General features: G+C 50.0%; 1 protein-coding gene across 8 annotated transcripts in view; it reads right to left on the bottom strand.

The window, feature by feature from the left end:
• SRGAP3 (SLIT-ROBO Rho GTPase activating protein 3) overlaps window positions 1–17,950 on the bottom strand; it is a 246,038-nt gene that overhangs the window by 109,175 nt on the left and 118,913 nt on the right. For all 8 annotated transcript variants that reach the window (XR_003507897.1, XM_027523686.1, XM_027523690.1 and 5 more), the window contains exon 2: window positions 16,221–16,413. Coding sequence is in view for 7 of the 8 variants with exons in the window: in XM_027523686.1 (XP_027379487.1) it covers window positions 16,221–16,413 (193 nt within the window). In the remaining variant the exon portion in view is untranslated. The remainder of the gene's footprint in view (window positions 1–16,220; window positions 16,414–17,950) is intronic.

Raw genomic sequence — 17,950 nt, forward strand, 5'->3', positions numbered from 1 at the left:
TGCTGGGACAGCTTGGGGACCATTAATTAGGTCACCTGGCCAGGGAGGCTGGATAAGAGAGCAGAAAGGAGCTGTTTCCTCGGCTGTGGGCAAGAGGCAACACAGCCTCACACAGGATTGCGGGGTGGCAGAAGGAGCAGAGGCAAGGAGAGGATTACCCGGAAGCAACCAAGGACTTGTCAAGCTAAGGTAAGAGGCTGCTGGGAAGATGAAGGCCTCGGTTCCTTCAGGCATTCATTCGTTCACTGTCTGTCTCTGTGTGGATGTACCAGACAGGCGGGTGAGTGGCTGGGCTTGCACCAGTGACCACAGCAAGCAAGACTCTGCTTATACAAGCCTCCCACTCAGGTAAGGAAACAGAAGGTGACGATGCAGCCTCATAAACGTAGTGACAGGAAGGAGATTATGGGGCAGAGAAGGGGTGAGCGTGGGTGGATCCTTAAGAAAGCATTTGTTAGACTGAGAACTCAAGGCTGGAATGGGGTCTGACAGGCAGAGTTTCTAGGTGGAGAAATATAATGAACAAAGGCCTAGACAGAGCAGATTAGTGAGTCAAACCATGGTCAAGGGGGTTCGAGCATGGTGTCCTGGAGTGATGTGTGGGAGAATGAAAAACAAGGCTGGAGAATCAGGCAAAGGCCACACAGGCCTTTAAGTCACAGTAGAGAGTTTGATCCTCATCCTGATGTTGGCCAGGAGTCATTGAGGGGTTTAGAGCAAGGGAGTGAAAGGGTAAAATTTCGCTTTCAAACTCTCACTCTGGCTACTGTGTGAGGACGAACTCGAGGGGGCCGCAAGGGAAGTTGAGAGATTCAAGAAACATTTAGGTGGTAAACTGACTGCACCCTGAGATTGACTGGTTGGAAGAGAGAAGACACTCAGGATGACTCCAAGTCTCCCAGGTTGGGCTCCTGAGAGCAGGGTTCGCATTTACTGAGATGAGGGCACTTATAGAAGCAGGGCAGGGAGGGAAGGTGATGGGTTCCTTCTAAAGGGCATATGGAACACCCAGAGGATGGTACCTTGGCTAGAGAGACAAATGTGGACGCTGGCAACAAGCCCTTGGATGATATTTGAAACCATGGGGTGATCTGGAACTCTTTACAAATGCACGTGGCCACATGGCAGAAGAGGCCAATCCTCAGGAGGCTATGGCTGGGGGGGGGAGGCGGGGCAGGGCCGGCCTCCTCCTACCCTGGTGACCTGGAAGAAGCGTAGGATGTGGACGAGGGGCCAGCCCATCCTCTGCAGAGACACTGTCCCAGACCTGCCTTCCAACCAGCAGGCCCATCCTCTGGGTCCACCCCACACAGGAGGCTGCTCTGGCTCACCCCACCTTCTCCCAGCCCTGGCTCCCCTCCTATGGGGCAGCTCACCTGTAAGACTAAAAGACTGGAGTGAACAGGGCTGTCCACAGCCAGGAGCAGGGAAGAGTTGGCCACTCTGTGGAGAGCTGCCATCTGTGATCCTGCCGCAATGGCACCTGGTTCTCACCACATCAGCAGGAAGAGGGAAGGGCGAAAGACTGGGGCCTAGCCAGTGAGACCGAAAGACACAGGAAAACAGAAGCACGCCTGGACCTGGTCAGGGTGTGGGTCTTCCCCTGCATCCATACTGCCTGTGTGACTCTATGTAGGTCCCTTAACCTCTATGGCCTGGCTACTCAGACCATATTGTCAACCTTGGTGTTAAACATCAGAAAACGCCTCCACCATCATTCACTCACGGTCATTTAGCAGTTCATCCACCTGATACATTCTGATTGAATATTTCACATGGACCAGTCTCCAGGGACATAACGTGGAGGATAAGAGACAGTCCCACCTCCACGGAGCTCACAGTGCAGCAGGGAGATAGGTAACCCTCAGAGCGTTCAGTATGTGCAGATGAAGTCACAGTTGCACAAAGTGTTAGAGAAGAGAGTGTGGTGCATGAGGGCCCACAACAAGGGGACCTGGCCTGTTTCGGGGGTCACTGAAGTGTCCCTAAGGGAGAGGACCCTTTGGCTGGGCTCTAAAGGAAGAGACGGGGGAGCCAGATGAAGGTGGGCTCGGGGGAGAGGCTACCAGGCAGAAGGAACATGACAGGCAAAGGCTCACTGGGGGACAGGGAGCTTGGGGCATTTAAGGAACTGAATAAAGGCCAGTCTGGCTGGAGCCCAGGAAGCAAGGCACAGGCGGGGGCAGGAGCAGGGTCCCAAGAGTTCTGGCTGGTGCAATGGCTACCATCCCACTGGCCATCTGCAGTGTACCTGGACCGCAGGAAGAAGCCTGCAGGCCACGGATGGCAGAGCTGGACACTGACTTTCTCTTTTCTCTTTCCTTGTCCCTTTTGCAAATAGGACCCCTTTGACCTGAGACCCAGATCTCCACATTTGCAGCCATTTCGCCTGCTGCAGCCACACTTTGAGAAGATGCCAAAATTAATGTGGGCAGGCACTCTGTCTTCTATGGTACATCCTGAGGGCTTTTCTGCTTTCCCAATCCTGCATCCCTGTGTCTACACAGCACGTGGAAGCTGCTGAGCTGAGGTAAAATCGAGAACTTTCACATATACGTGTGTGTTTTCCTTTTTACAGCCAGAAAATAGCAATGACAATTTCTGGTGAGTCACAGCTTTCTTCCCTTGGCTAAGAGAACTAGGTATGAGGCTCCAAGTGACTGCAGCTAGAGAAGAGAGGCCTTGCCAAGCTGGCGAGTTGGGAAAATGAAATCAGCAATGAGCCAGGTTCTCCCACTTCCCGGCTGGGGGCCGGAAAATTCTGCTTAGCAAACAGAACCCACTTTCAGGCCTGCTGAGCCCCACTTTGCAGATGAATCCAAATCCACTGCCTTGGGATGGTGGACCCTCAAGGAGGGAGGGGAGCCCCTGAAGCTCATCCCATCCCCAAGATGCCGAGTCCCTGCCTCTGGCTTCCTGCTCCCTTCCAAGACATTCCCGGGTCTTTGCACCGGGCTTGCTTGGGTGGCTGCCAGCAGAGCTCAGGAAAACACTCTCTCCAGGGCCCGAGAAGTAGGCTTAACCTCTTGCTACCTAAGTTGCCCCAAGGAGGATTTGGTATTCCTTGTCCTTGCTGGGAGCATTAATGATTAATTATGCAAATATCAACTGGGTGCCATCTTTTGTGCCAGACAGTGGGAAGTAAAATGAGTCACGCTCCCTGACTGATGGAGCTTACAGTCCAGTAGGGGCCTCAGAAGACAACCAAATAAGCACATAACTAGATAGGAAATGGCATCAGTGATAAGAGCTACAAAGGAGAAATGGCTGGTATCTCCCCAGTCTATAATGGCAGAGGAGGGGCAGTGTGCACCTCACCCAGGGAAGCTGGAGGTGGTTCCTCCTGTCACTGAGAACTTAGCTGAGACATTTCTCCTCATTGAGGCCTTCTCTGCCCCCAGCGGCTCCCTGGTCTCTAGCACACCACCCTATTTTTATTGTTATTAAACCACTATCATTCTTGGCATCCGCCCACTTCATTTATTTTTTGTTTCTGTCTTTGACGCCTTTATAGCTTATGTCTGTCTTTTTCTTTCTTTCTTTTTTTTTTTTACAGCAATATCCTTGCTGTCTTCTGCCCTTTCTCAGGTAAGACTGATACAGCCAAACAAAGTTTATGTCTATCTTACTCACCACTGTTTCTCTGGTGCCAGGAAGGTCTGGGCACACAATTGGCAGATAGGTGAAAAGTGCCTAGAAGGATGAGCTGGGTAGGGTGTATGGTGGTGGCCGAGGGATCAAGGAGAGAATCCCCAGAAGTTCCTGAGGGCAGAGCGGGTGGACGAGGGGCGGAGGCCTGGCCAGCGGGGCAGAGTGGACCAGGGCTCGAAGGACAGGATGAGCGTCTGGGCAGTGTATTGCTGGACACCAGGCTTCTGTGTGTCCAGACAGCACCACAAATGGGTCACTTCAACAGCAGAAGTGTACTGTCTCCCAGCTCTGGAGGCTAGAAGTCTGGGATCGAAAAGTTGGCAGGGGTGTTTCCTCCTGAAGGCTGTGGGGGAGCCCCCCTGTTCTGTGTTCTTCCCACAGCTTCTGGGGGTGTGCTGGCCATCTGTGGTGTCCCTTGGCATTTGGCCTTCACCTTCACGTTCACATATGTTTTCCCTGGATGTGTGTCTATGTCCAAATTCCCCTCTGTTTATGTTATAGGGACACCAGTCATGTTGGATTAGGGCCCACTCTAATGCCCTCATCTTTACTTGATTACCTCTGATATAAAGACCCTATCTCCAAACAAGGTCACACTCAGGTACTGAAGAGTTTGGGACCTCAAATCCTGTGGATTTGGGGAGGACTCAATTCAACCCATCAAAGGCTGCCACCCCAGGTGGATCAAGAGTCTGAGGAGAGTTTGAGTGGTGACTTAGGCATCTTCTCTGGGGTTCACGAGGGAAGCAAATCGACCTTTGACACAGAGGATAAAGTCTGACCTCCTTTGCTGGCATCTGAGGCCCAGCCCATCTGCCACTAGTCCAGCTCTTTCCCTTAACCCCCTCTCTGCTCCAGGCAGTAAGTAGGTGAAGCTCTGAGCCAGGAATGGGTTTCTTGGTTCATGTATTTTTCGCCCTTAAGGAATCTGAGGCCATTTTACTGGGAGTTGAGGAGCATGCTTCAGCTTGTGGCCCTACTTTGCTAACTGGCTGTGTGTTCTTGGGCTTGCAGCTCAAATTCTCTGAGGCTTTCCTGCCTCATCTATCAAAATGCGTGGGTGAGTGATGGAGTGGCCAGGGAGGGCCTTTCAGACCTCTATGACAACAGCCACTGTATGTTTCAAAACCAAATGTACACATGTGATCTCACAAAAGATTTTTTCTCTAATCCCACAACTTATTTGAAAAAACTAACAAGAAACACAAAAATGAAAATGGTGAATGGCGATTCCCTCCCTATTTATGTATCTAGCCTCAAAGACAGGGAAGGGAGGCTGCTGAAGCCTGGGAAGAAGGGTAGCTCTTCCGGGGTCATGGGCATTCCTGCCTCGCTTCTTTGCCTTCACTCACTTGGAATGCCTTCCCCTCCTTACTCCATGCAGCAAAATCTATTTCAAAGGCCTTTCCTCCAGGGGTCATCTGAGAGCCACTCAATGTTCCCTCTGCACCGCTCACGTCAATCTTCTCACATAGTTACTTCCGGATGACAATTTATCTTCTTGCTTAACTCACTCGTCAGTTGTCCTTCACGTGTGTGGGCTTGTGTCATCACTTAGCCCCTCTGAGGGCAGGAACCATCTCTCGTATCTCCCTGTACCCCTCTAGAGCCATTCACTCATTCACTCACTCTTCTAATATCCTTTGAATATCTGCCATGTGCTGGGAACTGTCCAATCCCAGGGAATTAAAAAGATGACTGGATGAGGCTTGAGAAGGCTCACAATCTAGCAGCCAAACTTAAGCCAAACCAAGAATTCTTATGGCCACTGTCAGAACTCCTTTAGTTGAATTGACAGAAAAACTTACTTCAGACTGACTTAAACAAAAATAGCAGTAATGGGAGGAAGAAAAATTTTAAGGATCAAAAATTGTAATAAAAAATTGTAAAGAGGCATAGCTGCATCCAGAGGCTGAAAGAATGTCAGCAGGACTGCTCTGTCTCTGGGCTCTGCCTTCATCTCTGCGCTGGCTTCACTCTCAGGCAGACCCTCTCCAAACGGCAAGTACCGTGACTGATAGTAATCCATAAAAGGAAAGCTTTCCCCCAGTCGTTCCACCAAAAGTCCTGGAATTATATGTTGCTAGGATGCATGTGGCCAAGGATGCAGTGCTGGTCACAGGCTCACCACTGTTGAGGGATGATTCCCCAGAGGAAAATCGAGGTCTTGTTATCAAGAGAAGAAGGGAGGGATGCTGATCAGAGTACCAGACGCCTCCTTTGTTATGCTGTCTAAGAAAGGGGACCTCAGAGGAGGTGGGGAGGGAGAGGCTTATTCTGCCTCAGGGTGGATGGGGAATCATGGAAACATTTGCAGTGGGCTTGAAGTACATGTAAGAGTTTGCTGGGTGGGACATGCAAAGACAGGCACATCCTGCAGGCAGAGAGAAGGCTGAGTGTGAAGCTGTGAGGTCAGACAGGACATAGATGTTCCGGAGCCAAAGAAGTTCTGTTGGGCTTGGGCAGGGGCGATGCAGGACGCAGTGAAGAGGAGGCAGCTGTGGCAGGAAGGAAGGAGCCAGACCACGAAGGGCTTCGAAAGTCAAGGTCAAATGAAGGTTTTGAATGGACCAGTGATATGGTCACTGGGCGGGAAGGCCAGGTGGGAGGCAGAGCAGCTGCCCAGGTGAAGGGGCAGAGTGTGATTGGGGCTTTGCCTGGGAGTCGCCTGGTGGCAGACCACCGGTGTGAGGCTTTGGGGCTAGGCCAACCCCTTCACTCAGCTGCAGTCTGCTGACTTAGAAGCTGCCTTCAGCTGACACCAGCCCTGAGACAGTCAATCCAAAAGGGAAAAACTATATAAATTGAGTCACCTGGCTGAAGCAGGTTATGCTTACCCATGCTGGGTTCTATGGCATCAAAGGCTGGGGTCCAAATACCCAGTTCTGCCCCTCACCATCTGGGTGAACTTGGGAAGCTAGTTAAATCTTTTATTTTCCTTATCTGTAAAACAGGGTGTATAACACCTAACTAACTTTAGGTGCTTTAAGGATTAAATGAGGAAATTCATGAGACACTCTCAGCATCAAACCCAGCATCTGATACTAATGATAATTATTATTGGCATCACTGTTATTACAACCAGCATGTCACCAGGCCACTGGGGAAATTCATTGACTGATGTATGTGGATGTAGAGCCCACAGTAGGTTTGCTATAAATATTGATTTTCCTCCTCCCATTACCCCCTTCTCCCCTAGGAAACCCTCATGAGTATTTCAAGGCCCAGGGCCAATGGCCTAGAGATGCCCCACCTGCCTCCTCCACCTTAACGTAGAAGTAATCACCTGCTTGCTGGCTCAGTCCTCACACCTCAAAGTGCGGGCACGCTGAGCCGGTGCCTGGCAGCACTGCTGAGCTCCCTTTTGACTTGCTGAATGGATTCTTAGTACCAGGACAAAGTCCCTGCCTCATTAGGCAATATCCGAGCAACCTCATCTTCTCGTTCCCTGTGACAGCTTTTGCTTTTGTTTATCCACCCGCCAAATGGGTGCATCACGCAGTGTGTGCAGCACTCAGCAGACAAAGGGTGCTGACCCACAGCTCCTCTGGTCAGTTCTTTCACCAATCAGCGCGGGATCCTAAGCAGGGCCCACCCTGGCTGGCCTTTGGGTCTCTTGCCTGTTAGATGGGGATGACAACACCGTCCCTGACTCCGCCAGCCCCACCAGGATTCTTGGGAGTATTTAAGCAGCCAAAGGCTGGGGAAACCCTTTGCAAAGTGTAAGGTGCTATATAATCTTGGAAGGTCATTATTATCCTCTTTGCTTAATGGAATGGAGTCAAAACTAAACCGCTGCATACTACTGCTTGTTAATTATTAGCAACAATAGTTACTGCATACTACTTAGTTACCACAATATCTATTTTACCTTTATTACAATATCTATTGTTTATTTTAAAATGAAATTGAAATGATAGGCATGTATCTACGTATATTAAGCATTCGTGCATGTGTACTAAGTCACTTCAGTCATGTCTGACTCTTTGCGACCCAATGGACTGTGGCCCTCCAGGCTCCTCTGTGTATGGGATTCTCCAGTCAAGAATATTGGAGTGGGTTACCATGCCCTCCCCCAGGTATCCAAATATAAGTAAATCATGTCCTGGTTAACACTTTGGAAGTTGCTGATGAGTCTCTGAAGATTCCAGGACACTGGGTGTAGGATCTGGGGAGGGCCCAGATGGAAAAACTAGGAGGAGGAAAAAGGGGCTGTAACCACTGCAAGGACCACTCAAGACGCTGACCCTCCTGCCTTAAAATCCCTCCCAGCAACAAAGACAACGGTGGAGGATGGAGAGAGCATAGATGAAAGATGTTCACTTTCCAAGAGCCAGGGGCCCTCAGGGTGTCTCATGCTGGCTTCTGGATTTTTGCCACCCTGCACCCACAACATACCTCCCTGCTCATTGCTTCTTTTTACTTACATGGGTTTATTTACAAAGGGCTTTCCCTAGTCTTGGTTAAAATAAAAAGTTTTTAAAAAACAGCATCACTTGCCCTAAATAGAAGGTAATGAAAAAGTAAGTTCAAAAGAGTATCATTCAATCCTAGGCAGATGCTGATGCCCTGGGTTTGCTGTCTGTTAGTTAAAAAGGGGTTAGAGGGGTGTTAGCAACACACTGGAAACAAACTGTAACCACAGAGAGTAGGAGAGGATTGACGAGATCAGTCCTATTTATGGCTCATGTGCTGCAGACGATGCCTCCCTCATTTTGAGAAACACCAATCCATCTAACCAGCCTTCATGTTACAGAAATGTGTTTCTAAAACACCTGGCCTTTGTGCGCACGCCTTTGTGGATTGGGAGCTCACACCTCCCAAGGCAGCCCCTTTAATGCTGGACAATTCTGGCTACAAGAACACTCTCCAGGTTGAGTGAAAATCTGCTTCTCTGAAAATGTTATCCTTGGACCTCACGTCTCTCCTTTGCAGCCGCACAAGGTAAGTCTATTTATTTCCTTTGGTTTCTGAAGGAAGTTTTTGGTAGTATCTTGGTCTTTTCAGTTATTCATTCAAAAACCTTTGACAGAGTTTCTATCTGTATGTCAGAGAGAGGGGGAGACTGCCTAGAAATGGTCCCTTGCCTTCAAGCAGCTGGCAGTTTCACGTGGGAGAACCAGACACATGAACTGGATCATTCCTTGATAATCTGACCCGAGCCCCAGGACAGCAACGCACAGATCACTGTGGGAGGCCAGGGGAGGAGCTGCCGACTATGGGGCTGTGCAGAGGAGGTGAGCCCTGAGCTGGCCCGGGGTGATAAGCATGAGCTGACCAGCAGGAGAAGAAGAGGCCCTGTGATACCCACACAAGGAGGATGTGGTCTGGGCTGATGGGTGACTCTCAGGAAACATGAACCCAAACCGGAGAGGCGAGGGGCACACCCAGAGTCATGCAGCTAGAAGCATTTTTGCATTATGGAACTGGTTAAACCAAGATTAGAATTTTGGCTCTGCCACTTACATGCTCTGGCTGTGTCCCTCTGGACAAATTACTTAATTTCTCAAAACCTCAATACTTCCAACTAGAAAGAGAGAGATAGTACCTACCTCACAGGTCACAATGTCTACCATGAAGTTTAATGAGATAATGCATGTAAAACGTCTACTAGAGACCTCACATACGGTGACAGAGATGTGGGGGGTATCTGAAAGATTAAACAACCTGCACAGCACAGACATAGAGCCCTCGGGAAGGACTCATCTGGCAACCCGTCCCAGGAGAACACCAGCTCTGGACAGCATTGCTGGAAAGCCATCACTGGTGTGACAACAGCCATAGTAACAGCAGCAGCTATGAGATGCGAGTCCCACCTGGAGGGCCTCCCCCATCATCCCCACCTCAGTCTGAGCCAACCTTTTCATTCTGAATCCTTTGCACATCGATAGGCTCAATTTAGTCATTACAAAAGTGCTTCTGTCCCCAGGACTCACCTGGAAGGTTAAGTCTAAATTGTAGCATCTTTTTAGGGAAATGCTACATCTGTGGAAACAAAACATCCATGATGTTTCATCCCCCCAAAGAAGCAAGTTTTCTTGGCAATCAAGTTGGTTACTCACTGAATCCTTCTCAACTGCTCTGTGAAGCTGAGATGCTCTAAACCTACTTCGCAGAGAATATTAAACATCATTCATTGACTGGCCAAGCACCTTCCAGCTTTTTCCACATTCTGAATTTCCCCATCTTAAACATATTTGAATAGAATTCCCTGTTCCTTTTATAACAGCTGTCCACATACTAGCAACCAACACTTAACTTCCGAAGAGAGCATTTTTATCAGGTATTTCCCCAGAAGGCCAGGGGTTTCAAAAACTGAGGGAGTCAGAAATAGAAGGGGGCTCCCTCACCTCCCACACTGTTTGCATGGAGCTCCAACATTCCAAAGGGGAATCCGGAGTTTGTCTCAACAGAGCTTTTCAAACTGGGTCCCAGAGAGTGCTAGTTTGGTTTAAAAAAGGTGGCGTAATGGTAAAGAATCTGCCTGCCAATGCAGGAAACACAAAGAGACACAGGTTGGATCTCTGGGTTGGGAAGATGCCCTGGAGTAGGAAACAGCACCCAATTCCAGTATTGTTGCCTGGAAAATTCCATGGACAGAGGAGCCTGGTGAGCTATAGTCCATGGGGTCACAAAGAGTCAGACACGACTGAGTGATTGTGCACACACATGCACACACTGCTGCTGCTGCTGCTGAGTCGCTTCAGTCGTGTCCGACTCTGTGCGACCCCAGAGATGGCAGCCCACCAGGCTCCCCCATCCCTGGGATTCTCCAGGCAAGAACACTGGAGGGGGTTGCCATTTCCTTCTCCAATGCATGATTGGGGAGGGAGAATTCTGTGGTCTAACAGCCTTCAGAAAGAAGTCAACAGGCTTATTTACTATAGAGTCTCTCAGAGTCTTCCACGTCCTGAGGCCCACCGGGAATCTGGAAGGGGAGGTGAGGAGCAGGCAGTCTCTCACCTCAACTCATTTTCTCTCTCCTCACCTCCCCTCCTCTGACCAGACATCTCAAAGTGCTGGGATTTCAGAAAACACTTCTCTGTAGGAAGAAGAAATCCTAGTTCCAGGAAACCTCTAGTTTCCTAGAACTACCCAGGCTGTTTGGAGGATACCCACCTATCCTCAGAGGAAGGATTTAAGCCCCCATGTGCTGCCTGCCATGCTCCTGCTCAGGAAGGGCTTCCAGCTCCAGGCCTCAAAATGGACAAGGCCAGTGGGTCCTTGGGCACTGGATTATGGATTTTACCCCGGGGGAGCTGAGGGATGCGGAAGGCTGGCATAGCTTGACAGTGAATTGTAAACAGTTTATCACCTAGAAAATCAGCATCTTGGGCAAATCTTCAACGTAAATGGCCATTGGAATCCCCTGAAGGACTTGTTAAAATACAGACTGCTGGGCCCCACCCCCAGAGTTTCTCATTCAGCACATTTGAGGGGAGGCTAAGGGCTTTGCATTTCTGACAAGTCCCCAGAGGATAGGGATGCCAAAGCTGCTGGTTAGGACCACACTTGGTAAACTAGAGTGCAGGCCCTGATTCCTTAGTCAGAGAGACCTTGTAAAGTCCACGCTGTCCTCTCAGCAACTCTGTGCCTGTGCGAGCTACCAGACTGTGTGGCTCTTCACCCAAGAGCCTCCCCAAGCTCCTAACGCTGCCAGAAGACAAATGTCCCCTTCCTTGACTCCCACCACCCCCAGCCCTGAGCCACTCTAATTACCATCTGACCTTCATTCATTCATTCAATAAACATCCAGTAAGGGCTGGTGCCAGGTGCTAGAGACCCCAAGTCAACAGCCACCCCTTCTGCCATCTTGGAGCTGGCAGCCCAATTGTCAAAAGAGGGGCAGACAAGGAAAACAGATTATTACAACACAGGGTGGCAGCTTTTGCCACATCTCCTGAAGTCCCTTCATCTCAGGTCAGGTATGGATTCCTCTCAACTCTACCTCTGAGAGAGTTCCCAGCACCTGTCCACTTTCTTTCTGCTCTGCTGTCACCCAGGGCACCATCATGCCTTCCTGGAGAGCTATACTCCTATCGGCCTACTGGTCTCCTCAGCATCACTCGTGCCCCCTCCAATCCAGGGTGACCTTTTAAAAATGGAAATCAGATCATGCTACTCCCTACTGCGGATGCCTCAGTGGCTATGGCTTCCCTCATCACAGTTCCAGAACCACTGGCCTCTCTTCCTTTCACACTGTCCTCACGGCTGCTTCTTCTCAACCCTCAGCTCACGTTTCTGCTTAAACGCCACTTCCTCCAGCAGCCTTCCCTGACTGTCGTTCTAGCTCAGTGTGGAGGATCCAAGGGGGCTGCAAATCCTCTTATGGTCCTCCAGTGAAAGCAGGCCTTTGTTTTCCCTCCTCTTGAAGCTGAGCTGGAGCTCAGACCACTTTGATCAACAGAATCTGGGCAGGGGATGGAGGTGGGTGTTCAAGGAGACTGCAGCTCCCCCACTGTCCCCTCAGGACCCTGAGCTCCCATGACTGAAGTGGGACTCTGACCCCATGTGGAGAGGGTAGAAGCCCAGCTGAGCCCAGCATATAGCTGTCTTCACCAAAGTGCCAGGAAAGGTGGGGGGAGCTGTCTTAGACCTGCCAACCTGGACTCCAGCAATCATTCCGTCCTAGCAATCATTTGGTGGCACACTGTCTTTCATTTATTTGCATATGTTTGATGCCACATCTCACTCCTCCACGAGATGGTAAATCCCACCAAGGCAGGAATCAAGTCTGTCTTGTTTGCCATTGTAAGCCAGCACCGGGCATTGGTGGGTACTCAGTAAATACTGGCTGAATAAGCAAATCAACAAGTGCAGAATATCGTGGACACACACAGGAGGGCACCAGGTCAGACTCATGGAAGCTTTGCAGAGGAAGTGACACCTAAATGCTAGGCCTGAAGAGCAAGCAGATGGCAGGGTTCAAAGAGCAGGGCCACAGGGACTGGGTGTCTGCCCCAACCACATCACCTATGGACAGTGCCCAAGCTGTGTACTCATAAGAGAGAAAGAGGAGGGGTCGTTCATGCTTGTGTCTTCAGCAAGAAGCATGCTCCAGGAAAACAAAAGATGCTTGATATACACCCATGTGACTTCTTGGAGAGAGAAGCCCGAGCTCAAAGTCAGGAGCCCTGGGTTTTCTCACTCAGAAGCTCACGGTTTATCTTTGTAACATCCCACTTAGCTTGCCTGGTGCTCAGACAGTTTGAGATAAAACCAATGACTCCCTCACTATACCCTGGGTTATGACGAGGACTATGAGAGTACAGAAGTCAGAGTGCTTTGAAAAAGGTATGTTAGAACAGAAATATGTGATGGTGGAAGAAGACACACGTGATGGTATTGTTTTCTGAAAGTTCAACCTGCCGCAGGTGAGCCCTCAGGGCCATAGGCTGAGCTTTTCCTTGAACGGGGTTGCCACATGGAACTCAGCCTGGGTGAGTCTAGCCCAGACTCCTCTTGGGCATTCCCTGGGGAGCTGGAAATTGTTCTACTGCCCAGGTGGAGAGGAAGCAGCTGGGGCCTTAGAAAGACAGAACCCACGGAGCAAAGTAGGAACACGAGACTTGGCGTCAAGAGACATGAGTTCTTGTTATGGACTGAGTGTCTGTATTCCTCCACACATCACATGTTGAACTCTACCCTCAATGTGACGGTGTTAGGAGGTAGGGCCTTTAGCAGATACGAAGGATTAAATTAGGTCATGGGGGAAGAAGGGAGCCCTCATGATGGGATCAGTGCTCTCAAAAGACTCTCTACAGCTTGCTTCCTCTCTGTCCTCCACTCCATGAGGACACAAGGAGGATCGGCATCCACAAGCCACAGGAGGGAGCTCACCAGAACCTCGCCATCCCGCCACTGACACCCTGATCTCCAGCTTCCGGCCTCCAAAACCGTGAGAAAACCATTGCTGTTTACAAGCCACCCAGTCCAGAATACTTTGTTATAGGAGCCCAAACGGACTGTGCAGTGGGAATAACATGACCAGACCTGGGCCTGGGCACCATCCCCCTCACCCTGAGAGGCTACCTGGCAGATAGGTGGACCTTCTTAATAAAGGGCCTACAAGATGGCAGGACAAGGCTTCTCTGGACAGCCAGGATGAAGGACCCAGAGCACAGTCCAGACCTTGTGCACTGAGCTCCAAAGAAGAGGCAGCCAGAGGTCAGGCTGGTTGGCCCTGGGGTCAGAGCGCAAATCCAGGCATCCCCTGGAGACTCGCACTTCCAAAAGCCATGGGGGGAACTCTGCAGATACATCAGCCTGGTGCTGAGGGCCCACAGCAGCTGCACTGACCTGGCCACACCCTAATTAGACTTTCATGGTGTGTCCAGCAGCCTGCTGGGCCCGACTGCCAGCTGGGGCTCCCATTCTGTCTGGTGGCCTCAGTTAATGAAGCCATGAGGGGCTGACTGAGCTCATTACCGGCAATGCGAAGGAACAGGGTACCCCTGCACATGCTCCCCCAGTGCCTCCCTCCCCCGTGTCCACACTGAGCACAGGAAAAGGGAGCTGAATCCAAATCAAGAGGAAGGAGAGGGGCGGAAGCTGAGCTCTAGCCCAACCATGCAGCCTGAATGGCTCCCGTGACAGCCCAGCCAGAGATGTGGGTTTCTGTACATGTGTCTGAGTCTGTGGTTTTAGCCAAGTGGTTAGCCAAGTGTTCAGAGTCCATGGCTGCTCTCAGACCACACCCAGGCCTTTCTCATCTCAGGCCAAGGAGGCAGAATGAGAGTGAAGGTTCAAATTTGTCACTTCCCAATAACTGGCCCACAGACATGTTTGTACAAGCCTTTCTGTCATCTCTAAGATGGGATACTGATCTGACTCAAAGCAAGTGCTCAGTTAATGTGCTCAATAAATCACTGTTGTTGTTACTAAAAGACAGTCATGAAAAGGAACCAAAACATGAGCTTCTGAATGGCAGGCGAGTGATTTTTTTCTTCTACTTTTCTGCATTTGTAACAAAAAGTGTTTTACTTTTATCTTAAAATTTTAAAAAGTACATGCTTCCTCCAAAACATCAGAAAAATGAGATTATGTATGAAAGGGCCCAGACAGTGCCTGGGAGGAAGTTATTAACAGAAGTATCCTCCTGCAATGAAAGTTTGAATAGATGTGATTGGGTGGGAAAACATGCATGGTATTTGCAAACATGTAATAAATTTTTGCCCTTTAATAAGGCATTTTTTCTCCCCAAATGTCAAGGGAAGAAGGCACAAAAGTTGAGAGCTCAAAATGCTGAGGCACCAGGTAAGGAGATGTTGAGGGGAGTTTGAAGGAAGAGCGCTCCCTGGCCAGAGTAGAATGCAAAACACAGAGAGAGAAAGGTGGACGTCACTAAACAAAGTGTAGTCTATACACACAACAGAATGTCATTCACTCTCAAAAAGGAAGGACATTCTGACATGTGACAACATGGGTGAGCCTTGAGGACATTATGCAAAGTGGAATAAGCCACAGTCACAAAAGGACAAATACTGTATGCTTCACATATCTGAGGTCCCTAGAGCAGTCAGATTCATAGAGACAGAGAGCAGAAGGGTGAGTTCCAGGATCAGGGTGGGGAAGGGAAATGAGGCATTGTTCACGGAGTGCAGAGTTTCACATTAGTAAGATGAGTTCTGGGGAAGGATGGGGGTGATGATTACACAACAGTGTGGATGGACTTAATGCCACATACTTGTATATTTTAAAATATTTAAGGTGGTAGGTAAACTTTATGTTATGTGTAGTTTACCACAATTTAAACCTATGTAGAGGGAAAAAAAGAGATTGAACCCAGAGGAAAGAGACAGGATGGACCAAGTCTCTGGTCTCACGGGGTTGAGGGCCATTCACTGGAGAGATGACTCACAGAGGATGGAGACCTCCAGGGAGCATGGCCGAGGGGGGAACAGATGGGGGGCATCTATCTGCACTTGGCTGCTGGCTCCTCACGGTCCTGAGCTAGGGGGCATTTACAGCTTGAGGACTCAGCCAGGGATGTGCCTAAGAGGATCAAGCCTCCCTCCTGCCTCAAAATCCGAGCTTGGGGTGTGAGAAATTAGGACCTGGAGAGTATGTGTATATAAATAAGCAACTAAGCCTGGCACCATCCTCCAGGGGAGGAAGGAAGAGGAATACTTTGAGCATCTATTCCAAAGAGAAGCAATTCTGAGGCCACTGTGCTGAAGGAATGCAGACATGGGCTGGCTGACCCCCAGATAAAAGAGAACTGGGTATAGTCAAGATGTCCTGAAAGGCGATGGGCTGGCACCTGGGCCCAGATGGAGGCAGAGCCTGGTGCTTGGTGGCATAATAACAACAGAACCATTTATTGAGCACTTCCTGTCTGTGACAAGTGCTTCTCTTGGTCCATCGTGTATTCCTTTCAGCATCTTTATGGGTAGCAACTATTTCTACCCTCACTTTACACCAAGGAAGACTGAGGGCTGGAGATGAAAGTCACCTGCAGACCCTGGGCCTTAAAAGCCCACCATCTGCCCCCAGGGAGTCCTGATTTCCTTGCTGCTTCCCCTCCCAGCATTGCCTCCCACCGCCCCAGACCCCTAGCCCCTTCTCACTTGAACTGGTGCTCCCGGGAGCTGCGGATCTTGGAGGAGAAGCGCTCGGCCAGCTTCTCCAGGCTGCGGGAATACTCAAGCTCGATCTCTGCTTTCCGGCGGAAAAACTCCTGGAGGTCCTGGAGCAGCTGCAGCCTCGACTCCGACTGCTGCTCCAAGCACTTGAACTGCTCCACCAGCTGCGTGCGGATCTCTGTGGGCAGAAGCAGGAGCGGGCTGTGAGGTGGTGGTGGGGACAGCAGGGGGACCAGCCTGGCCCACCCACCGCCAGTGGTCCAGGCATGGCGATGCCAGCAGCCCCCTCCACACCACCCGCCACCCAGAGCCTCTCCAGGCACTGGCAGGACAATTGAGCAAACGCCAGGTTTTGCCACAATGTAACCCAATGTTTGCCAAAGTTGAATCACTGCATGTCACCACCACGATTTTTGCCATACCCACACATCACGTGCATTATTATTTCTTCCACATGATCTAGTCAATCCACTCACTTTTCTTACTGAAAACAACTTACCTAAAACACACAGTTTAATGTCACTATGGCAAGGGTAAAACTAGAACCACTTGCCGTTTTGGTACACAGAAACTTGATTCAACAAAAGCAAAAATGTTGTTAAAATTCTCTCCAGAGTCTATTGCTTACCAAAGGCCCTAAGCCTAAACTTCTGAGTCTCCATCAACAAGAGGAAAATGGGAGTGGGAGGGGAGTTAAAGACAGACTTCCTCCAGGTGTAGTCAGGACAGAGCGAGGGCTGAAGAGATGCCATTCTCCCTCAGGTTTCAGGGTTATTTAAGGGCATGTGTGTTTTCCTCTCTCAGTCACCTTGAGCTTCCATGCATCACCATCTCAGGTACCACCAGAGAATGTAGTCCAGGCTTCAGGAAATCCTGACAGAGCAACCCAGCTCTGTGCACCCAGGGCAAAAGTTCACAAGCAGGGGCTTGAGATACAAATCACAACCGGATCCCAGTGGTTTCATCACTGCTGCCATCACCACACAATAACCTCTTCCCCACCATCCCACAGGCTGCCCAGCAGATTAGTCTCTCCACACTGTGCTCACACCAGCTCCCTGCTCAAAACTCCCCAAGGCCCTCCTCTGGCTGAGTATTAAGTCCAACTCCTTAGCACAGAATTCAAAGCCACCCACTATCTGACTCCAAAGTTCTCTGTATCTCCCCCCAGTGAACTCGCTATTCCTTCAAATCAGTCCCTGAGATGTCCAATCGTATTGTAGAAATGGGCCTCCTGTCTGAAAAGGTGGCCAGTACCGTCTTAGCATCCTTTGGAAAAGGGGTCTTCAGAGCGTGCAGCGCTACTCTGGGGCACTGGAAGCCTTGCCAGGGGGTGCATGGCAGGAGCTGTTACAAAGGCATCGGTCTGAGAGCCTACTTCCATTCCCACTCTTCCTTGGCCTGAGAATGTGCCTCGGCATCTCTCCGTTCCACCTGCCTCTTCACAACCATCCTCTCTATTTGCAGAAGACCATCTTCTCCCTTATTCAGAATCTGATTATGGCACAATTTCTCAGAGTCAAGGTAGAGAACAGTTAAAAACGTTGGTGCTAGCAAATCTTCTTTAATCTAGGGACCATAAACCCTTGCTCCACAAAGTGTGGTCCACAGACCAGCAGCATCAGCATCTTCCACAGCCTTATTAGAAACACAGCCCTTGGTCAGTCCTGACTATACCTGGAGAAAGTCTGTCTTTAACTCCCTTTGCACTCCCG

This window comes from Bos indicus x Bos taurus, chromosome 22 (genome assembly GCF_003369695.1).
Source record: "Bos indicus x Bos taurus breed Angus x Brahman F1 hybrid chromosome 22, Bos_hybrid_MaternalHap_v2.0, whole genome shotgun sequence".
NCBI classification, from domain to species: domain Eukaryota; kingdom Metazoa; phylum Chordata; class Mammalia; order Artiodactyla; family Bovidae; genus Bos; species Bos indicus x Bos taurus.